Below are 23104 nucleotides of genomic sequence, written 5' to 3' on the forward strand. Positions count from 1 at the left end.
GACATTTTGCATGTGCGATGGGTCAACAGTTTGGAGCACTGGCTACTCTTTCAGAGGACCTGGGATTGATTTTCAGTACCACCATAATAGTTCATAACCACCTACCTCTCTAGTTCCAGGGTACTTGATGCTCTCTTTTGGCCTCCACAGGCACCAGAAGTGGCGCCTATAGACATACATTCAGGCAAAAATACTAATACACATAAAATTGAATATATATATAAATTCCTGAAATTAATAAACATAGATGGTATAATAATGAGTTTTTTCCTTAACAGAGATTACATGGCTAATGTGTGTGTGTGTATGTGTGTGTGTGTGTGTGTGTGTGCGTTAGGTATATCATATAGCCTGATTAAGGTGTCCCCTGAGAAACAAATTACGTTGCATGGCAATTTGTTGGCAGTTGGTCTTTTCTTCATTCCTGTGGGTCACTGATGTGAAGTGCAATATGGTATTATAGCTTTCCTGCCAATGGTTGCATTTTGACTCAAAGTGCTCTTTGGTTCTACTGGAATTCCCATTGAGTTTCTGAAGCTTATAGCTATTTGCCTAAGTAAAATAGATCCATATGTCTTTTAAAATGGATATTTACTGGGAAGTTCTTAGATTGATTCATTTAAACATTACCTTTATTGGAGATAGAAATTGGATATGCTCGTAGGAGTTACTTTTCCCAGATGTGGGGATAACTGAGTTAGAGGATGACCATTGACACATATAAGTACTTTCAAGTATCAGGGAGGTAACATATGTGCAAATATTGAGCAGAAATAAAAGTTTGGGTAAAAAGATTATGGTGAATAGAAAAGTTTATTTAACATCCATATTATTTGCAATAATTTGAACATAATTGGCAACGGACCTCATCGTAGATCACTGTTTAAGTAATGGCAACATAATGAGCATTAATTTTGATAATGTAGGGATTATCTGTATACTTAAATACATTTGAGACAAGATTTTTTTGGCATACATTTACTACTTAGTATCTGAATAATCTCCATGAATACTTCTCACGAGAAGTGTGAGATGTTTAGAAATGTTCTAGAGATGAAAGAATCTCTGGACACGATTTCAAAGATCAATGTTTTCAGTTACAGAAATTACTAAATGAGCTACAATGATGGTTTGTGAACATTCTAGATGAATGTCAGTTTCAGTAACACACTTCCACTGGGCATTATAATATACTGAATTTTAATAATTTAAATCCAATTTAAAGAACTTTTTCCCCGTGGCTCTTATAGCATCTTTTACTTCCTTGTTTCTCAAGCTGTAGATCAGAGGGTTCAGCATGGGAATCACAATGCCATAAAACACAGAGGCCACTTTCATCTTCTCCTCAGAATTGTCAGAATGAGGCTGTAAGTACATGTAAGCCAGGGTTCCATAGAAAATGGTGACGGCTGTCAGGTGGGAGGCACAGGTGGAGAAGGTTTTCTTCCTCCCAGTGGTAGAGGACATCTTTAGGATGGCGGCCATGATGTAGATGTAGGAAAAGATAACGACCAACACAGTGAACATCAGGTTAAAGCCAACAAAAATCAAAATTAGCATGAAGTTCATGTCATTGTTGTAGCATGAAAGAGTGACAATTGGGGGAATGTCGCAGAAAAAGTGATTGATTTTTGTGGTACAGAAGGACAGTGAAAATGTAAATCCTGTGTGTACTGAGGAATTGATTGATCCCATGAGATAAGAAAAAGCTACCAAATGCATACAGACTTGTCGAGACATGATTATGGGGTAGCGAAGAGGCTTGCAGATTGCCACATACCGGTCCACTGCCATAACAGCGAGGAGGTAACAGTCACTGGTTGCAAATATTGCGTAAATGAATAGTTGTATTATACATCCCCTAAATGTTATTGATTTATCTTCTACCATGAAGTTTTGCAGCATCTTGGGAGTGATGGCAGATGTGTAACAGATATCAACAAAAGCCAGATGTTGTAGGAAGAAGTACATGGGAGTCTGCAGTCTGGAGTCAGCGTTGATGAGGATGATCATGCCAGTGTTACCCAGCATGGACGTCACATAGATGAGAAGGAACACAATGAAGAGGACACGCTGAATGTCACGCTGGACCCCAAATCCCAGGAGATAGAAGGCAGTGACATCAGTGCTGTTTCCCTGTGTCATGGCTACCAAGAGTCTATAGGTGATCAAGAAAAGGAGCAAAAGAAGAAAGAAAATCTTTCATCAAATTTAAGAAAAATTCATATTTTTCACTCCATCCTTTACTTTGATATCCACAATAAAAGCTCACAAAAGGGTTTGTTGCTTTGTATATGTCATTTAGCAATAGATTCACTTAAAGATAAAGAATACTTTATGGAAATAAATCAATGTTGAGTATAATTCTAAGAAATATCAATCTTATACTTTTCTTCTCTAATATACAGGCATCTGTATTTGTGTATAGCACTATATAAATATAATTTTGACCTTCTCAAAAGCCTGCATAATGTTTAAACATTCATCTTTTTTATTAGTCTCTTAATTATGCTTTAAACTCTTGAAATTAGAAGTGCATGAAAGACTTTTTTTTGAAACATTTAAAAGGTCAACATAATTTTTGTGGCTTGATGATGTTTTTGTACAGCTTAGATGATGATCCAACTCTAGTGCCTTGTGAAATGTTTCCAGAGATGAACTCTGGTGATCACATTGAGTTTAAAGTTGTTCTCCTTTCTACACTGTAAGTCTTCCACAGAACTCAGTGTGATTGAGAATTCTGTTGTTTTATGTCACTGATTTTTAGGGATTTTCTTCTTTATAGCTATTGTATTTATTAAATATTTCTTTTTATTATTTTAGGTGTATATGTGTTTGTGTGTGTGTCTGTGAGTCTGTGTGTGTGTGTGTGTGTGTGTGTGTGTGTGTGTGTGTGTGTGTGTGTGAGAGAGAGAGAGAGAGAGAGAGAGAGAGAGAGAGAGAGAGAGAGAGAGAGAGAGAGAGATGGACATGTGTGGTGTGTTCACAGAAGCCAGAAAAAAGTATTAGATGCCCTGGAGTTTGAGTTATATGCAGTTATGAGGTTTATAATGTGGTTGCTGGGGACCAAACTTGCACCTTCTGAAAGAGCAACAAGTGATTTTAACCATAGAAGCGTCTCTACAGTATCTGCCTGCCTTATTTTTAAAGGAGTGTTATTTCAATAAAATGCACAATAAAGGTTTTTGATTTAAAAGTCATAAGTACATGGATTTGTAACAACTGTACAAATTTGTGCCTGAGAAGATGGATTCATGAATCTTGATTACTGAGTTATTAGAGTCAAGAATATCTAATCCTAAGCCAGCAACAGGGAAAGCTTATGATTGGTTATATTACCTTTTAGAATCCTTAAAAGGTTTAGGGATTGGTATTGATAGTCTACTGAGAGTGGACCAGGAGGAGTATTAAAGCAGCCTTGATTCAGAGCCCTCTGAAGCAGATCACCAATACCCATTAGGCTGTAGGTTACAGGCCATCAGCTCACCACAGACAACAGAGCTTCTATGAGTTACAGCGTGAGTACCCAACACAGGTCACCAAGGACTTAAAACCTGGAGACAGAAACAAACACCATCGGAGAAAGCAGAAACTACAGTAAAAAAGCATTATCTTTGGGACTCAAACAACTCAGCTAAACCTCACACACCATCCACACAGCATAAGTGGAACTATAATTATTTAAAGACATAAGATAGTGTTGAGCACTAGGTACTGTTTCCATTCTGTAGCATACTCTACAGAGTTGAATTACTGTTCATATAACTATAATTCATATAAATAGACCTTTATACCTGTAAAATATATAATTACAGAAATTACTTATGAATGAAGAAATCATACTGTAATTACAGAGAGAGAGAGAGAGAGAGAGAGAGAGAGAGAGAGAGAGAGAGAGAGAGAGAAGAGAGAGAGAGAGAGGGAGAGAGAGAGGGAGAGGGAGAGGGAGAGGGAGAGGGAGAGTGAGAGAGAAGAACATACACAAAATAAATAAGTGTAATTGAGAAAATTCCTGGAGAATTCACCAAAAATAAGGGGGAAATTAAATACTATGTGGAAAGATGGTTTGTGATGTATTCTGACTTAGGTATCCCTTAATACCCACAATGCCAAATATAGATATTACAAAAGGAAAAAATACTCCTCAGAGTCTCACATTAATACAGGAGCAAGATTTAAAAAAAACAACAAAATATCTTGTGCAAGTAGGACAGTGCCATTTTTATCATTCCTGAAAAGTGTTAATTTTATGCACTTAGGCACTGGGTAGAGCTTTTGTAAGTATAATGAATATCCTAACAGGGGTGAGAATACATTCACCTTGTTCTTGATCTTATGAGGCAAGCAACTGGTCTTCAAACATCAGTGATGCTTTCCATAGATTTTTTTCCTGTCAAGTTAAGAGCAAACATTAGCACATTTTTTTACAATAGTCCATAATTTTGTCCATAAATTTATTTGCTTATTTTTCTTTTTTTCTGAATAAGATTAGTTACAGAAAATTGGAAAATATTTATAAGAGAAATAAAAAATATTGAAATGAACACTTCATGGATTGTAGCAATCAACACAACGAAGCATGAATCTTCTCAAACTGATGAACAGGTATGATGATGCCAATTAATTTTCAAACATTATTTAAAAATTCATGCTGAAGAAAAAAGTTAGAACATCTAAATCAGTTAATAAAAAATAATTAAGTGCATGAATCAGAGCCCTCCTCATGTCTAAAACACCCACCATTTGCATTGACAAATCCCAGTGGCTGCCAATTTGTGGCTGTATGGGCTGTAGGCCCTAGTACAACACCTACTGCTGTTATTTTGCAGAATTGAAATAGTATTGAAGCAATTCCCATTGACTTCCATTATACCCTTAGATTATGGATCTCTAAGCTCTTTTCAGAGGAGCTTTTTTTTTTTTTTTTAATGCAGTAGATGTCTATTAAAACAGAGACCCACAACTTGTCAATATGCAGAGAATGGTAGACGGCAGAAGTCTCAGCCCTAAATTGTACATCTGTACCGCACCCTCTCCTCCTGTTGCTCAGAGATCATCAGGGAAAAGGATGCAGAGCAGTCGCACATGTGGACTAACAGCAGTTGTGATAACATGCAAAAGGTCTGTGCTAGTGCAAGCCAGACAAAAATCCCGGCTTAAAGAGAGGAGGTGAGCATGAAGCAAACCTTTAGTTGAAGAGCTATTGGTAAGTGGATAGCTGCTGAGAGAGGGGCAGTCAGCTTTCCTTATGGGCGTGGCCCCTGGTGGACCATGCTCCATTGGATGAACACACATCCAAAAGTACCTGGACAGCACAAATTGGACTTAACGGGTTTAAAAAGGTGTGTGTGTGTGTGTGTGTGTGTGTGTGTGTGTGTGTGTGTGTGTGTGTGTGTATGGTGTGATATATGTGTGGTGTGGTGTGGTATGTGTGTGTGGTGTGGTATGTGTGTTTGTGTGTGTGTTTGTGTGTGTGTGTTAGTGGGGGTGGGAGGGCAAGATCAGGTTAGTAAGAAAGGGGAGTGTGTAGATTTTGGAGGAGTTGGAGGATTAATTTACTATCATTAGGATGATGATATGTGCTCAGTTCAAACCACATTCTATATAAAATAACTCAAAAGACATAATATATTTAAGTACAAAAGTGCAGTCATGAAACAGTATAAAAGTAGGAAAAGTTTTGTGTCCTGTGCCTAGTGAATAATTCTTATCCTTGATGGGCAAAGTAAAATATATAAATGGAAATAGAGAAACAAATTAAATTCTCAAAATCAAAAGGTTTTGCTTTGTTAAAAACCTGGTTAAGAATATGAAAAAAGTTTTAGTGTAGAGTTGATGAAAAAGATTTTATATCTAAACTAAGTGACTATCATTCATAGAATAAATGAAAAAAATTAGAAAACTGGTGAGATACATGAACAGTTTACGTCACCAGAGGAATCTATGTATGGGTACATGAACCCACTCAGGATTATTAGCCATTATGAGGATGTGAATTACTAACCTGGTGGGATAGGACCACACGGAGCATGGCGAGCCGTCGCTGCACGGCCGTGGCAATCGCTAACACAGACACAGTGAGAAATCTAAAGCTGGCAAGAACTGGAGCCATGGTCTTTTATAGATAGTTGTGGGTGTGTAAAGTGTCATAACTGTGCTTCGAAAATGATTTGGTAGTATTTAAGGAACCCAAACATACCGTCCAGTCCCTGTACTCCTAGCCAATTTTGTGTACATGAAACTTATGCTTATGTCAAAATGTGCAAAAAAATTTCAAAAAAAGCTTCATTGGCAATAATTTAAAAGTGTCAACAGCTAAAACATTCTTTAGCAAATTGTTGGTTAAACAAATCACATTATACTACACTATGAAATAGGATGTAGGATCAAAGTGAAAGAAACATGGACAAATGGTGGCTCTCCATGGTAACAGCTAATTTTCAAAGGTCATAGGATGCATGATTTTACTTAAAATATTATCGAGATGATAAGATTTTAAGATAAAGAAGGGACTAGTTATTGACTTGTGTTATAGCTTGTAGGTTGTTGAGGTGGTGTGTTTATAATGGGCAAATGTGAGCAAAGTTTGTGTGGAATCAGATCTGTGATGGACATTTGATATCTTGGCTAATATGGTGGGTATTGGAATATATCTAAAGAAGTGAGAAAATACCATATAACCAAATGGGCACTGTACCAGCATCAAAGCTATGGGTTTGATGCCTAGGCTTATTATGCAAGATAAAGACACTGAGAGAGAAACTTCAGCATTATCTTTAAAATCTCCTGTGATCCTATGAATATTTAAAGCCTGAAAACAGAGTTAGTAGAAAAAGCACTGAGGCAGCTGTGCAGCAACTCAAGCATCAGACAAACAAATTTATGCAACGTTCTCAGCATAGGAAGGGCAGTGAGCGAGCTCACCCAACGGCTGTGATCACACCTGCCAAACAGTGATTAGTTGACTCAATTGCTTGTTCTTCACCTTCTTTCCCAGGAGATGAAAACAAGCCCCTTATGCCATTGTGTTACCTCACCCATGATGAGGTGCAGCCTCTAGGCTTTGGTGAGGCATGCTGGGACTCTGCCTCTAACCCTCTTGTTCTGCTGTTTCCTTTTCATAGGACAGTGATCACAGCGACACTGAAAAATGACATTTGCTTTCTTTTACTTACACTGGCGTTGCTTCCAGATTTTCTCTATGTGGTTGGTTGAAGTGATTGTCAACGGAAACCTCTATGTTTCTTCCTCATCAGGAAGTTTATACCTGGGGCCTAAGGGATCTATACTCTCTTGACAATCTGAGGTCTCCTGGGCTGACTTGGAATTGGATAAACAACAATCACTAGTGATTGTTAAAAAAAAAAATAGCACATGTTAATCACAATAAAGGGTCTCATTATCATAATTTTGTATATACATGTAATTTGTTTTGATTGTTTGTTCATTAACCTCTCTTGCTCCCGTCCACTCCTTCTGTTCCTTTTTATTTTTTAACAGTTAGTCATTTTAAATCTACTTATTTATGTGTGTGTGTGTGTGAATGTGTGTGTGTGTGAATGTGTGTGTGTGTGAATGTGTGTGTGTGTGTGTGTGTGAATGTGTGTGTGTGTGTGTGAAGATGTATGTACTTGTGAGTCAGCAGAAGACAAAATGAGGCATCGGATCCCTTGTAGTTGGAGTTACAGGTGATGTAGGACTCCCAGCTAGTTATAAAGGGGCTAGGGTCTGAACTTTGGTCCTTATGAACGAGCACACTTAAGTGCTGAACCATGCTTCCAGCCCTCTCTTACCCGAGCTAGTGATTTTTGACTAGTGAATCTAAATTTTCTGTATAAGGCCTTTTACTTATTTATTTCTAGAAAGGACAATTCTTTCTCATTGATCTTTAACAATAGCTTATTTTCTATTGTTATGAATCAGGTTTAGCGTCTTCTCATATTGTTCAAGGCCTTATATTTATAAGGATATCAATGTAGCGAAAAATAGCTGTCAATGTAGTAAGTGAAATGAAATCACTATCTAACTTAAATTTAAGAATATTTAAATTTTAAGAGGAAAGTATTTTGTAATATTACATTGACTATTGATATTTATTTTAAAAAATTGAGTTTGTTTCTTCTTTCATTTCACCTAAAGAATTCTATGTTCTTTTAAGTCAGCCCTAGGTAAAGACATTTTTCCACCTGCACTTAAAAAAACTTTTGTGATTATAATATAATTTCATAATTTTCCCCTTCCTTTTCCTGCTACAAAATCCTCCAATGTACCTTTCAGTGAGTTTTGATAGATCTTATTAGTGCAAACAAGCATTGTTTACACGCCCTTCATAAACTCATGGCAGCTTATAGACATCTATCCCTATGCATATTTTGTATATAGAGTGGAAAATGCTTTCAGGAATTCCTCTTCCTTGGGCAAGAAAGATATGGAGTAAGGATAAGAAGGATAGTAATTGAAAAATAATTGCTGGGAAGCACTAAACATGTAAGATATGTGAGATGTATTGGGTAGAAAACATTACCTGAACCATAAGATAATATTAAAGTAACACACATAGCCATGTGTACATTTGTATAACAATTAGAACCAGATTCATAATGGACTCCACTGTAGATGATTTAAGAAAAATTTAATTTTAATATTGATTATGAAGAAGCAGATGATTTTCTGTCCATTAAAATACTTGAAACAACACCTTTAAAGTTTTATTCATGTTTCTTAAAATTTCAAATAATGCCTATAACACTTCCTCTTGAGAAATGTAAAATGCTTTCTAAGTGACGTTACATGGAAAATGAGTCCTACCTAGCAGCACGTCTTAGGATTTGCCCCACAGTCTAAGACATTACATATTGATGTAAGTAGCAATGATTCATATTGAACACGTTTTCAGCTTCAGAATTGTTAAGTTGTGGGAACATGTCTATCAGACACTTTGATGACCCCCCCCCACCCCGTATCAAGGATTAGAGTTCAGTCTAAAGAACTTCCTGCTCATTGCTTTAAAACTCTCTTTGACCTCTTTGTTTCTCAAGCTGTAGATCAGAGGGTTCAACATGGGAATCACAATGCCATAAAACACAGAGGCCACTTTCATCTTCTCCTCAGAACTGTCAGAATGAGGCTGTAAGTACATGTAAGCCAGGGTTCCATAGAAAACGGTGACGGCTGTCAGGTGGGAGGCACAGGTGGAGAAGGTTTTCTTCCTCCCAGCGGTAGAGGACATCTTTAGGATGGCGGCCGTGATGTAGGTGTAGGAGAAGATAATGACCAACACAGTGAATGTCAGGTTAAAACCCACAAAAGCCATAAGTAGCATGATGTTAATGTCAATGTTGGAGCAAGAGAGAGTGATGATTGGGACAACATCACAGAAAAAGTGATTGATATCTTTGGAATTACAATAAGACAATGAAAATGTAAATCCTGTGTGTACCGAGGAATTTATTGATCCCATGAGATAAGAAAGAGCTACCAACTGTATGCAGACTTGTCGAGACATGATTATGGGGTAGCGAAGGGGCTTACAGATTGCCACATACCTGTCCACTGCCATCACAGCGAGGAGGTAACAGTCACTAGTTGCAAATGTGGCATATACCAACAATTGTATTACACATCCTGTGTATGATATGGAGTCGTCTTTTACCATGAAGCTCTTCAGCATCTTGGGAGTGATGGCAGATGTGTAACAGATATCAACAAAAGCCAGATGTTGTAGGAAGAAGTACATGGGAGTCTGAAGTCTGGAGTCAGCGTTGATGAGGATGATCATGCCAGTGTTACCCACCATGGATGTTATGTAGATCACAAGAAATGCCATGAAGAGAACACATTGAGTTTGCTGCTGGACCCCAAATCCCAGAAGGTAGAAGTCAGTGACTTCGGTGCCATTTCCTTGTGACATGGCTTCCAAGAGTCTGAAGGGGACCAAGACAAGAAAGAAAAATTAGAACTTCTTGAAATGAAAGGATTCTTCTATTTTACATTACTTTAAAAAAGCTCTATTTATTTTATGTGTATGAGTGTTTCTCTAATGTATGCGTGTGTGCAGTGTTCACAGAGGCCAGAAGAGGGTTTTAGAATCTTTGGAACTGTGGTGTTTGGACTTGTGCTTGCTGAAAACCTAACCCTGGTCCTCTGCAAAAGTAGTAAGGACTCTTCACTGCTGCTTTCTTGGTCTCCTCATATTACATTTTTCATCTAGCTGTTCATGATAAATACAAGTAGTTTTGATCTGTATCTAGGGGAAGAGGCCTATAAGAGGTCTACATTTGATCCAGTAATTTATTTTCAAATAAAACATACTTGATAGGAGAATGCTGACTTTTAATGTATAAATCTAAAGAACTGAAAACCAAAACCAGCCAACCAACCAACCAACCAAAAACCCAAACAACAACAATAAACCCAAAAGTAGATTGACATAATTTTCTACTGTAATAAATGTGTGTGTGTGTATGTGTGTGTGTGTGTGTGTGTGTGTGTGTGTGTGTGTAGTTTTTTGAAATAGGGTTTCTCTGTGTAGCCTTGGCTGTCCAGGACTCAATTTGTAGACCAGGCTGGCCTTGAACTCACAGAGGTCCACCTTCCCTTTGCCTCCCTGAGTGTTGAGATTACAGAGGGGCACCACCACATCTGCCTGCCTATAGTTTTTCTTGTTCCTCCATTCTTTCAATCATTTATTTGTAGTCATAGTGGGTACAATTAGAAGTAGTCTATGAAAGTAATGCTCCCCATTTTTGATGATTTCATCACATGATTTATTGTTACCTGTTTTAAAACTATCATCTAATGTGTTTGTCTTATAAAATGGATATCTTATAAGAGAGATAATTTGCACTTCCCACAGCATTTTCATTTTAGGTCCAGTCTTTATTCTCTTTCTTTCTTTCTTTCTTTCTTTCTTTCTTTCTTTCTTTCTTTCTTTCTTTCTTCCTTCAAGCCTGAACTAGTTCTTCACTCCTACTTTTAGAGATCTCAGCTTCTGGAATCCTCATCTGTTATCTGGGTATTGACAACAGGGAAACTTGGAATGTCATGTGTTAAGGTTGCCATACATAAAACAGAGTAAATATTTACAATGTGGATTTCAGATAATACAATCTTAGCTGCAATGTGATCCAAACATTACATAAGGAATAATAAGAGATTAAAAAATATTGTTTCTTTGAAATCCAAAATCAACTGGGTGTCTTGAGTTTTTAAATCTGGTGATGTGTCTGCTGTTACATGGGGACATTGGTTTACTTTAGGCCATTTCAGAAATCATCACAAGCATGTTTTGTGTCACTATAGTAGAATATTAGAGACTTGGCAATTTATATAGAAGAGGAAATTTACTGGACTTACAGTTCCGGAAGCTAGTGGGTCAGAGATGGAAGAAGTGCACTTGGTGAGGGCCTTCTTACTGTATCACTCCATAGTGGAAAAGTAAGAGATATGAGAGAAAAAAAGGCTCAAATTGACTTAAAAGACAAATCAGCAACAGAGATGACAATCTTCTCCCTTTATAACTCAGGCATGAGAACAGAGATCTCAAGGGCCTTTACTATAAACATACCTATGACCTTGTACATCCTCCAATAATTAATTCTTATAATAGCCGTGGTCTCTCAATGTTTCTTTCTCTGTCTGTCTGTCTGTCTGTCTGTCTGTCTGTCTGTCTGTCTGTCTGTCTCTCTCTCTCTCTCTCTCTCTCTCTCTCTCTCTCTCTCTCTGTTTGCATTTGGTGGGTTGCTTGAGAGTTTCACAAATGATCCTTTTTCCTGGAAGTTTCTGTTTCCTCCCTTCTTAGCTTCTTCTTCCTTTTTTTTTTTTTTTAAAATATCATTCTCCATTCTTTATATATCAGGTATGGATGTCCATGCTAGTAAGCCAAGGAAGTTCTAGTAGCTCAGGTAAGCTATTGGCCTGTGAGTTATAACCAACAGTTACAAGCTCTAAGTTGCTTTATGGAAGTCTCTGCACTGGTTATTATCCAAAGTGCTGAGAAACAATTCCAGAAGGATCCACACAATCCTCATTCCTTTAATATTCCCTTCAGCCCTCTCATCACTACACCCGGAGGATTCAGTAGGGTAAATCACTATCACTGGCTCAATATTTTATCTTCTCGTATTTAATAAGTCAAAAAGACTTTTGTCATTGTGGAGTATTGACCTCAGGGCTTTATATGTTAAGCAAACATTTTACCCTTGAGCAATATTCACAACCCCAGGCTATTAAAAAATTAGATACTTAATTGTATCATGGCTAAACATGAGATTAAATTTTTGTTTTACCATTTAGTTCGTTTTTTTTCAAATATAACATGTTATTTCACAATGTAACCCACAGAGAAAAAATATCTCCTATACCCAGCACATCAGGAGAGCACTCCACTATTTTTCCCACAGTAACTCTAAGAAGTGTTGTGCCATCACAGAGAAACTGGTCAGGAAGTATTTACCTTTAGTGGTGGAATGTGGAAACCGATGCCAGTGTTCTTATGGGTTCTCTGGCACTTTCAATTTTTTGAGAAATACGCACTATAGGAGATATCTAACTGATGAGGAAGACACTGTTGCCTTCAGTTCTAGTTTAATGAGGGCTGAAAAAAATGTAAATTCTAGGAAATTATTTCCTCATTTACATATGTCAGAAAAGAGGCAAAATGAAGTCCTTCCAAGGGCATCTTCCTTGGGAAGAAAGCAATTATCAGACAGATCTAGACTAAGTCCATTTAAAAGTGCTTGCTACTCCAGATGTTGGGGTGGAGAGGAATTGGGAGACATTGCGGGGGAGGAAACCATATCAGAAAATAGTATGGAAAACATCTGTTTTCAATTGAAGAAGAAAATATAAAGTACTCTCTAGATAGGATGATACTGTTATTGCTTTGGTTTTAGACATTGTGTATCCCAGTAAAAAGATACAAAGTTACAAAGACACACCAGCCTTTCTACCACCTCACAGGTAAAGCATGGGTCAAGGAAGAATAGACCCAAATAAATTATTATTTTTTGTGTGTGATGGAGAAATTTCTCAGTATAATACAATAAGAAAAGGCTATTATAAACATATTTTAAATAAAGTAAATCTATACCTAGTCTCAGTACTTCAAAAAAAAAGTGTGCAGTGTGCATATAATTTAAAATCACCAAAAAGAAAATACATAAGAGAATCTATGTAATTTTGGTATGTTGAAAATAGAAAAATGGTGAAAAAACTAAAAGTCTTAACATAGAGACAAGCCACATTCATGAGTTAGGAACTCAATGAAACAAAACGTCACGTTGGGGCACAAATGTGACATAATTTACATCAAGACTTGTAAGAATCTTTTTGAGATACATACCAGGATATTTTTACATGTATGGGGCAGAGAAAAGTCTTTAGAATGTCTAAGGTGATTCTGACAAAGGATCAATCTACTTGACTCAAAAACCTATATTTTAGCTATAGTGTTCAATGTTAATGTTGGTGGAAAGATAGGCACATATATAAAGCAGAACAGAGCGCTCTGGAGTAGGTACTCATAGGCTCAGCCCTCTGACTTGAACAAAGCTTCAGAAGCCTTTGGGAGATCAGAAGCCTTTGGGAGAGGACCTCGGTACTTGTTCATCTTTTTTATTTATTTTGGTTTTTTTGAGACAGGGTTTCTCTGAGTAGCCTTGGCTGTCCTAGACTCTCTTTGTAGACCAGGCTAGCTTCAAACTCATAGAGATCTATCTGCCTGTCTCTGCCTTCCTTAGCGTTGGGATTGTAGGCATGTACCACCACACTCAGCTTGCTTGTTCATTTTTAAATGAACTAGAGTGTGAACATGACTCTGGAGAATTTGGCCAGCCAAAGGAAACGTGATGGACTCTACGCAAATATTACACCACATACAGGCACTTAACCCAAATAGCAGACACACATATAAATGCAAAATATAAAGCCACAAGATTCTAGAAGAAACAGAGGGCAGGGCCCAGTGAAGAGTTCTTAGACATGGCACTAAAAGTAAAATTCATTAAAATAGACAAACAGATTGAACCTTATAAAATTCCACATTTTTGCTCAAAGACCTGGTTGAGAAAAGGAAAAGGTGTTACAGTCTGAGAAAAAAATTATAATACAGATATGTAACTCTAGACTATATTCTAAGGGACTCTCAAACTGAGCATTTAGAAAAGTCAAGTTAGAAAATTAGTAATATACAGGAACAAGTTGTTTCCCCAGTGTCCTCTGTGAATCACAAACAGACACATGGAGTAATTCCAATGTCACTATTGCCCATTATGGACATGTGGATTACTAGTATGGTGACATCATCACACTAACACCATGATTTTATGGGACACATATTATGATTACCACAGTAAAAATAATACAATTCCAAACACCAAGCATGACGCACAACTACTAAATATCTCAGCATTGTTGGTGGCATTGCAAAACGGCAAAGCACCTGGATACAAGGGTAGCAGTTTCCTGGAATTGTAAGTTCTGGAATTCTGTTCTTTCAGCTTGTTTTGCACAGGACTCACCCCACGGAAAAACATGTGAACAGGCTTTACAGTGATGTGAGGTTCATCAAAGTATGAACTTTCCGCAACAGGAGTCCACACTAAATGAATGCTCACCGAATGGCTAAGCTAGCACACAATATTGATGATTTGGTTAAGGAGCTGGAAGCTTGCTCCACTGTGTTATCTTCTCATTCACAATCTTTCCCTTGCAGCCAAACCAAACCCCTCGTCCTGTTTCGTTACGTCACCAGAGATGGGAAGTGGCCTCCTGGTCTTCGGAGGATCATGCTGGACTTTGCTTTGCAGTTTCTTGCTCACACCACAGTCCAGTTAAGCTGGTGATCGGCTTTGCTTTCTTTTACTTACCTTGACATTGCCCCTAGAGTCCTTTTCTGCAGCTGGCTAAGGTAATTGCCAATCTAAGCCTTCCTGTGCACTTTTCCCCCCATCAGGAAGTGAATAGTTTGGGCCTAAGGGATTAGTACTCAGAGACCCTGAGGCTCCAGGGGCAGAAATGGAATTGAAAAATAATGTTCATTTGTCATTCCCTGCTGAAAAACCACAGAGTTCCTGAGGGGGCAAAGTTTGTTTTTGTGTTACTTTCATTAAGGTCCGTTTGCTTGATTTTTTAAAATATTTCAATTTCTTTCTTTCTTTCGTTCTTCTCCCTCCCCTTTCCCTCACACTCTCCGTTTATCACTCCTTTTCCTTTCATCCTATCTCTTCACCTTCTTTCTCTTCCTCCTTTTCTTTTGGGACAATTTCTTCCTTCCTTCCAATTTCTGTCACTCTTTGCACTGCTCCTTTCTTCTTTCAGAGTAACAAGTCACCTGTACGGTAATAATTTCGAAATGTAACAAATGCATAGAATAAAAGCCATAGCCTTCTCTGAGGCTTGATTTCCAGTTTGTCTTTTCCTGCTTGGAGATCATCTCTGTCCTGACATCTTGTCACTTAGCAAGCTAAAAGCTATGCATTGTTTTTAGAAGCACATTAATATTTATATTTTTATGTACTACCCACAGATGACAGTGTTCTTCATGGTGCTTTGCATCTTGAGATGCTTGTATTTCATTTAATATTCTGACTGATCTAAGTATGTCAGCACAGAGAGAGGCCCCAACTTCTTTTGTGGTTGTATTATATTTTACTGAAAGCCAAATTTCTGAATCTGTTTAATTTGCTCTTTCTCCATTGTCAGACTTTTCAGTTATCTCTAACATTTTATTAATATAGATGACAATATATGTTAGTGTGCTTCCACAATTTTGATATTTGCTTTTATATGTCATGCTTTTGTATTCTTTACTTCTGTTATTACTCCTTTTAAAAATGCATGTTGCTTTTGTATTTTGGCATTCAATTATCTTGTTTTTCTCACAATTAATAGCTTAAATATATAACAATCTAGTGAGAGTTCAATTTACATAAATAATTCTTGACTTTATTTATTCTACTCCTAAGCAAGTCTCTCCTTTATTTTCCTCTAAATTTGTTGTTCCATAAGGCTAGGGATTAAACTTAGGATCTTGTACAAACTAAGCAAGTATTCTATCACAGAGTTGCATCTCAGCTCTTCCCCAAACATTCTTACTAAGTTATATACAATTAATAAGGAGAACTGTGCACATTTAATAAAGTCCTAACTACAATCAGAATGATAATTATATTTATCAACTCCAAAAGCTTCTCAATATTTCCCCTGTGTGGTAAGAACTCTGGTTTTGTCCACTTAACATTTTTGAAGCCTAAGTGTTGATTTAAGATATTTATGAAGTGTAATATCACATCACTCAATGATGAGGAATGCATCATTAGATGATTTTGCTGTTGGACAAACACCAGTGTGTAGTTACAATATATCATAGCTGGTATGGTTTGCCACATACTTGAGCTCCATGGCCTAGTCTATTGTTTGTAGGTTACAAAACCATGTTACTGAACTAAATACTTTGGAGAACTGTAATACAATATTGTGTACATAAACACATATGAATATAGAAAAAGTACATTATATACCATATAAAGACCAAACATTATAACTTGCTGTGATGGCTAATATTGGTTTTCAGCTACATACACTTTGGAAGAAGAAACCTGCTTTGAAAGAGTGTTTCCATTGTATTGACCTGTGGGCATTTTCTTGATTGCTAATCTATGTGTGTGGGCCCAGATCACTGTGTGTGTGTAGGCCTGGGTTATATAAAACAGTCCCTGAATGTGACCCAGGGAGAACAATCCAGTAAACACTACTCTCTTTTGGTCTATGATCAGTTCTTGTTTGAAGTTCCTCCTGTGAGTTCCTGTTTTGGTTTCTGCCAGTGGTAGATTGTGACCTGGAAGTGTAAGATGAGTTAAGGCCTTTCCCACCCATGTTAGTTTGGGTACGGTGGTTATTATAGTACCATAAATCACACTTGAAAATATGACTAGGATATTTACTATGAAGTTGCTTTGAGTGAGTCAGTGAATAGTAGGCAGGTGTCTGTGAAGTTCTAAATGTTAATCCCCACTAGTTCAGACTTTATAAATACTGCACACTCAGGCCACATAAATTTTACCCTACTAATAATTAATGATAGGTAAAAGATGGAATCTCAGAGTTGTTTTGATTTGCATTTCCCTGATGACTAAGGAGGTTAAGCATTTCTGTAAGTGATTCTCAGCCATTTGATATTCCTCTGTTGAGAATTCTCTGTTTAGTTCTGAGCCCCGTTTCTCATTTGGGTTATTTGGTTTGGTGTTTAATTTCTTGAGTTCTTTATATATTTTGGATATTAGACCTTTGTCAGATGTAGGGTTGGTGAAGATCTTTTCCCAGTCTGTAGGCTGTCACTTTGTTCTCTTGACAGTGTCTCCTGCCTTACAGAAGCTTCTCAGCCTCATGAGGTCCCATTTATTAATTGTTGACCTTAAGGCCTGGGCTGTTGGTGTTCTGTTCAGGAAGTTGTCTCCTATGCCAATGTGTTCCAGGCTCTTCCCCACTTTTTCTTCTAACTGACTTAGTGTCTCTGGTTTGATGTTGAGGTCTTTGATCCACTTGGATTTGAGTTTTGTGCATGGTGACAAATATGGGTCCAATTGCATTTTTTTACATGTAGACATCCAGTTAGACCGGCACCATTTGTTGAAGATGCTATCTTTTTTCCATTGAATAGATTTGGCTTCTTTGTCAAAGCTCAAGTGACCATATGTGTGTGGAATTCAAGTGACACCACATGCTGGCGAGGATGTGGAGAGAGAGGAACACTCCTTCATTGCTGGTAGGAATGCAAACTAGTACAACCACTTTGGAAATCTACCTGGTGCTATCTCAGAAAATTGGGAATAGGGCTTCCTCAAGACCCAGCTATTCCATTCCTTGGAATATAACCAGAAGATGCTCTAGCACACAGCAAGAATATTTGCTCAAACATGTTCATAGCAGCCTTATTAATAATAGCCAGATCATGGAAACAGCCTAGGGGTCCCTCAGTAGAAGAATGGATAAAGAAACTGTGGTTCATTTACACTATGGAATACTACTTAGCTATTAAAAACAAGGAATTCCTGAAATTTGTAGACAAATGGATTGAACTAGAAATGATCATAATGAGTGAGTTAACCCAGAAGCAGCAAGAGTCACATGGTGTATACTCACTTCTATCTGGACACTAGCCCAAGGGGCATGTCCCATAAATGTCTTCACTTATCTAGAAAGTGGGACAGAGGGGAGGACATGCTATTGGGACTCTAGATGAGAGAAGCATGGGAGAATGGGGAAATAGAAGGATCCAGAGGGTCCTAGAAACCTATAAGTAGAACATTATGACAGGCAGATCTGGGCCCGGGGGTCCTGCTCAAACTATGGCACCAGCTAAGGACAATACATGCAGTAAACTTTGAACCCCTACCCAGATCTAGCCAGTGGACAGGACATTCTTCACAGTTGAGTGGAGAGTGGGGTCTGACTTTCACAGGAACTCTGGTGCCCCATATTTGACCATGTCCCCTGGATGGGGAGGCCTGGTGGAACTCAGAGGAAGGAGAGCAGGCTACCAAGAAGAGACTTGATACCCTATGAGCATGTACAGGGGGAAGAGGTCCCCCTCAGTTACAGTCATAGGGGAAGGGAGTAAGGGGAAAATGGGAGGGAGGGAGGAATGGGAGGATACAAGGGATGGGCTAACAATTGAGATGTAATATGAATAGATTAATAAAACATATTTAAAAATAATGATAAATTAACTTTATATTACTGTAATTCTTATTTTAAAAACCTTTAAGGCTTTTGACTTTTGTAATAGCACAAACATGTTATAGCCACAAGAAAATGTTTTTTAATAGGCTTTTCTTTTATAAGCTTTTTTTCTTGTACATTTTTGTCCTTTCGAAACCTTTAATTAAAAATGAATATATTGATTTTTCCGTCCAATCCCTGTGGAGGCTACATAAGAGGTAGGACAATGGAAGACATCACATGACTAAGAGGGTGGGCAGGAATGCTATGAGACTCTGTGTTTTTGATACGCTATGGCCATTGCAACCATGAACATGCCACAGTCATGGCTACCTGGAAAAGACCTATATGAAAAAAAGAAAAAAAGAAAAAATGGAAGTTAGGAGGGAGAAGTGAATCAGCATAAGGGAGGGAGGGAGAGAGAGAGGGGGGGAATGGTGAATTATTATGATAATGATCAGTATGTGTGGTACATGTAAATGAAAATTAAAAAACTGTAACATTGAGCACACACACACACACACACACACACACACACACACACACACACACAAAGTCTACATAAGATGGAGATCATTAGTGTAGCTGTCTTCCACTCCTTAACTTTTTTTTTTCCTGAGAGATTTTAATGAGCAAAAACATAGGTGGAGCAAACTGTCACCTTATGTGATAACCACACCTTGTTCTGGAATCTTTCTCAGGCACTTCCCTGAACATCTTCATGGGGAGACATGACTCTTCATAAATGTACCTACCAGGGCTTACCTTTTCTCATCCATCACATATTTGCACTCTCCGGACATTTCTTCCTGTTAATGAAAGCATCTGGCTGTTGGGATCCATTTTCTCTACCTGAAGCAGCTTGCTGAAAGCCACAAGAAACACCTGATGGGCCTTCAGTGTGAGGCGTAAGGTTGCTTTCTTCTGCCGTGTCCTTTCCTCTTGCCTATCCTTCAGCTGGATGTTTCTGTGTCAGTGCCAACGGCTCCTCACTAGTCAGTTCCACAGGAGCCACGCCTAGGCGCTCCTCAGCATCGCTCTTCTCATCCAGGCTCCAACTTGTGACCTGAACTACAGCCGTGATGAGTTCTGGAAGCTCCTTGTTGGAAAAATCCTCTGAAGTCACAAGTGAACATTTTTCAGTGCCTTCTTTGCGTACCATTCATATACTCTCTGGTGACACTAGCCTGAGCTCAAGCCAAGTTCTTGGGGCAGTCACTGATGTTGCAATTCTTCCAGAACTGCAGCTACGTGCTTTCTATGTCATTTAGTTGCAGTAATGACCTGGGGCAGAAGTCATTTCAGGTAGTAGGTGCTCAAATGATGTTTTAACTCCTTGGTGCATGGGCCCATTATATAATCAATGAAATGTGAAGGAATTAAGTGTGACTGATATTGGTATGAAAAGCAATAATGTATAGAAACACTATGAGCTTAAGTAAAAAACATGAAAGGAATATTATTTTCCAAACAATGTATCTCAGTTTTGTTGGCATGGAAATTTGGGGTAGCTGGGTTGGTACTCCTGTTCCTCCACTGTGTATCTTGCCTGGGTACAGGAGGTGACTATTTCATGTTCCATAGCCCCTATTGCTAGGAGTCTTAGCTAGTGTCACCCTCAGAGATTCCTGGGAGTTTCCATTGTACTAGATTTCTAGCTTGCCACAAAAACTTCGACCCACAATCTTTTTTTCATGCCTGTAAGAGGTGTAGCGAAAAAGAGGTAGCAGAAAGTTAGGCAATGGTAAAACAATGACCAAACTTGAGTCCTGTGCCATGAGAGAGAGCCCAAGACTGACACTACTAATCATCTTCTGCTATACTTGCAGACAGGAGGACAGCATGGCTGTCATCTGGGTGGTTTCACCCAACAGCTGATGAAAACAGATGCAAAGACACACAACCAAACATTAGGCAGAGGCTGGGAAATCTTATGGAAGAGGGGAGGATGGTTTGGAAGAGCCAGAAGAGGTCAAGGACACCACAAGAAAACCTACAGAATCAACTAACCTGGGTCCATATAGGATTATATAGACTGAGTCACCATCCACAGAGCATGCATAGGATGGACCTAGGCCCTTTATGTAACAGATGCAACAGATATGTAACAGATGTACAGCTTGGTCCTCATGTGTGGCCTCTAAGAGCAGTATCAGGGGCTGTTTCTGATTCTGTTGCCTGCCTTCGGATCTTTTTTCCCTAACGAGACAGCTTTGTATAGCCTCAATAGAAGAAGATGTACCCAGTCCTGGTACAACTTGATATGCTAAGGCAGGTTAATATCCATGGGAAACGTCTTCTCTGAGGAAAAAGGGAAGGGGCATAAGATGAGGGGATTTGAGACAAAGGGAGTAGGAGGGGGAGGGAAGGAAGGGGAAACTGATTACAATGTAAATAAATTAACTAATAATAATTATAGTAAAAAGAAATTTGGGGGCATCTAGGAAGAGGATGTGTTACATCAGTGCTGTGTTACTGCTCCTGTAGCACCTTGTAAGTGTTTATGGATGTATAAAGAAGGCAGAAAGTTCTCATTGCTCTAGATCCCAGAATAATGGTTTGTAGTCAGCAACAACAGCCACGAACGCAAGTGTCATCCTACTTTTAAAGGCTTAAGTGGGTAAGAGGGGAGAGCATCCTATTGAGACTTTAGGTGTGAGAAGCCTGGGAGAAAGAGGAAATAGAAGGATTCAGCGGGTCCTGGAAAACTACAGGCGAGTCTGGGCCCTGGGGTCCTCCGCAAACTATGGCAACAGCCAAGGAAAAAATAGGCAGTGAACCTCGAACCCCTACCCAGACTAGCCGATGGACATTCTCCACTGTTGAGTGGAGAAGGAGATCTAACTTTCACACAAAACTCTGGTGCCCCATATTTGAACATGTCCCTTGGATGGAGATGCCTGGTGGCACTCAGAGGAAAGATAATAGGTCACCAAGGAGAGACTTGATACCCTATGAGCATATACAGAGGGAGGAGGTCCCCCTCAGACACAGACATAGGGGAGGGGAGTAGGGGGGAAGTGGGAGGAATGGGAGGATACATGGGATGGGCTAACAACTGAGATGTAATATGAATAAATTAATTAAAAAAAAAACAGAAAAAAAAAGGCTTAGAACTTGGTATTGCTGTGGCTTCCTCCTAGATGGAAGTCCTGTGGGAGAGTCAACCCTTTCACTAAAAACTCTCCAAAGTCTTCAGCTGCTTCCTCGGCAGCATTTTCAGCCATACCCCTCACCTTTACATTGGCAATGGATAATAATTATTGAACCATTGAAGTCATTCATAACTGGCAATAAGTTCAATACTGCCGTCAGATGCAGCCTTTTTCAACATCAAACAGTGTTGCTTTGGCTGTGGCCCCTATGGGTGCAGAAAGATGTACACACCTGTGTCTATGTTTTCAAATCAGTTCCTCACAAGTTTCTTTGTATCTGATACCAGCATTTCTGAAAAATTGGCTAGATTTTTACCTCCAACAAAGCAGATACTTCAATAGTTTCTATCACTTTGTTCTTTAAACAAAATTATTTAAAGAAAGGTGTCCCTTTTATTGAAAATACATTCTTTCCTCACACAATCTACTCTGTTTAAAGTCCCCCCCTGCTTCTCCTGATTCCTCCCCACCTCCCCTCCTGTCTGGATCTTCTCCCTTTCTGCCTCTCATTAGAAAAGAACAGGCGTCTAAGAGAGTACAGCAAAAGATAACAAAACGAAGTATAATAAGATAAAATAAAAACCATAACATCATTTTTATGGGTCTATGTAAATTTTAGCAGTAGTTTTTGTTTTTTGTTTTTTTTTCTTTCCCTTTCAGTGAGAAATGCATTGGGGTTCCTAGGGTGACACTGTAGAATTTGAAGGTCACCTTGGAAGTGTGGGCATTTTAATAATCAACATTGCAGTTCATGAACAGGCTCTCACTTCATACTTTTTCCTGAAAGTGAAAAAATAATACAAACTTTCTTTCACATTGTCATAGTTACATATTGTATATCTGTGTATTGTGTGTCCATTGACATATATTTATAATTGTTTTAAATAATTTTTTCCTTGAAATTCTGCATGATAAACTAAAAGTTAAAAAATAAAAAATGCAATACTGCAATACAGCTTTGTGTGTGTGTATGTATTTGTGTGCACATGTGCACACACATGTGTGTATGTGTGGTGTGGTGACCAGAGGTTGATGTCATGTGTCTTTTTCACCATTTGCCACATGTAATTTTTTTAAGGTGATTTAAAGCATTTTGAATTTATTCTTTGACAATTCCATGCATGTATTTAGTATATTCTGATTATGCTTAAAGATCTTTTCAGAAAGTCTTTGACTGTGCCTACATTTCCAGATGTTTCTTCACTGCTCTCTTCTACCAGTTCGGGTTT

General features: G+C 38.3%; 2 protein-coding genes across 2 annotated transcripts; both read right to left on the bottom strand.

Annotated features, from left to right (window-relative positions):
• Positions 1-1200: 1200 nt before the first annotated feature.
• On the bottom strand, positions 1201-2145 carry LOC311606813 (putative olfactory receptor 5AK3; the record flags this gene model as incomplete). The annotated part of the gene is made up of 1 exon (XM_084798223.1): positions 1201-2145. One exon carries the CDS (start codon positions 2143-2145, stop codon positions 1201-1203), a length of 945 nt encoding a protein of 314 aa, XP_084654349.1.
• A 6817-nt stretch (positions 2146-8962) lies between these two features.
• Positions 8963-19690, bottom strand: LOC311606781 (putative olfactory receptor 5AK3; the record flags this gene model as incomplete). The annotated part of the gene is made up of 2 exons (XM_084798194.1): positions 19486-19690; positions 8963-9923 (listed from the first exon to the last, which is right to left on the bottom strand). The coding sequence occupies exons 1-2, from the start codon at positions 19521-19523 to the stop codon at positions 8963-8965; spliced, it is 999 nt and encodes a 332-aa protein (XP_084654320.1). The 5' UTR covers positions 19524-19690.
• Between the last annotated feature and the right edge of the window lie 3414 nt (positions 19691-23104).

Source organism: Acomys minous (assembly GCF_964271855.1).
Source record: "Acomys minous genome assembly, chromosome: 10".
Classification (NCBI taxonomy): domain Eukaryota; kingdom Metazoa; phylum Chordata; class Mammalia; order Rodentia; family Muridae; genus Acomys; species Acomys minous.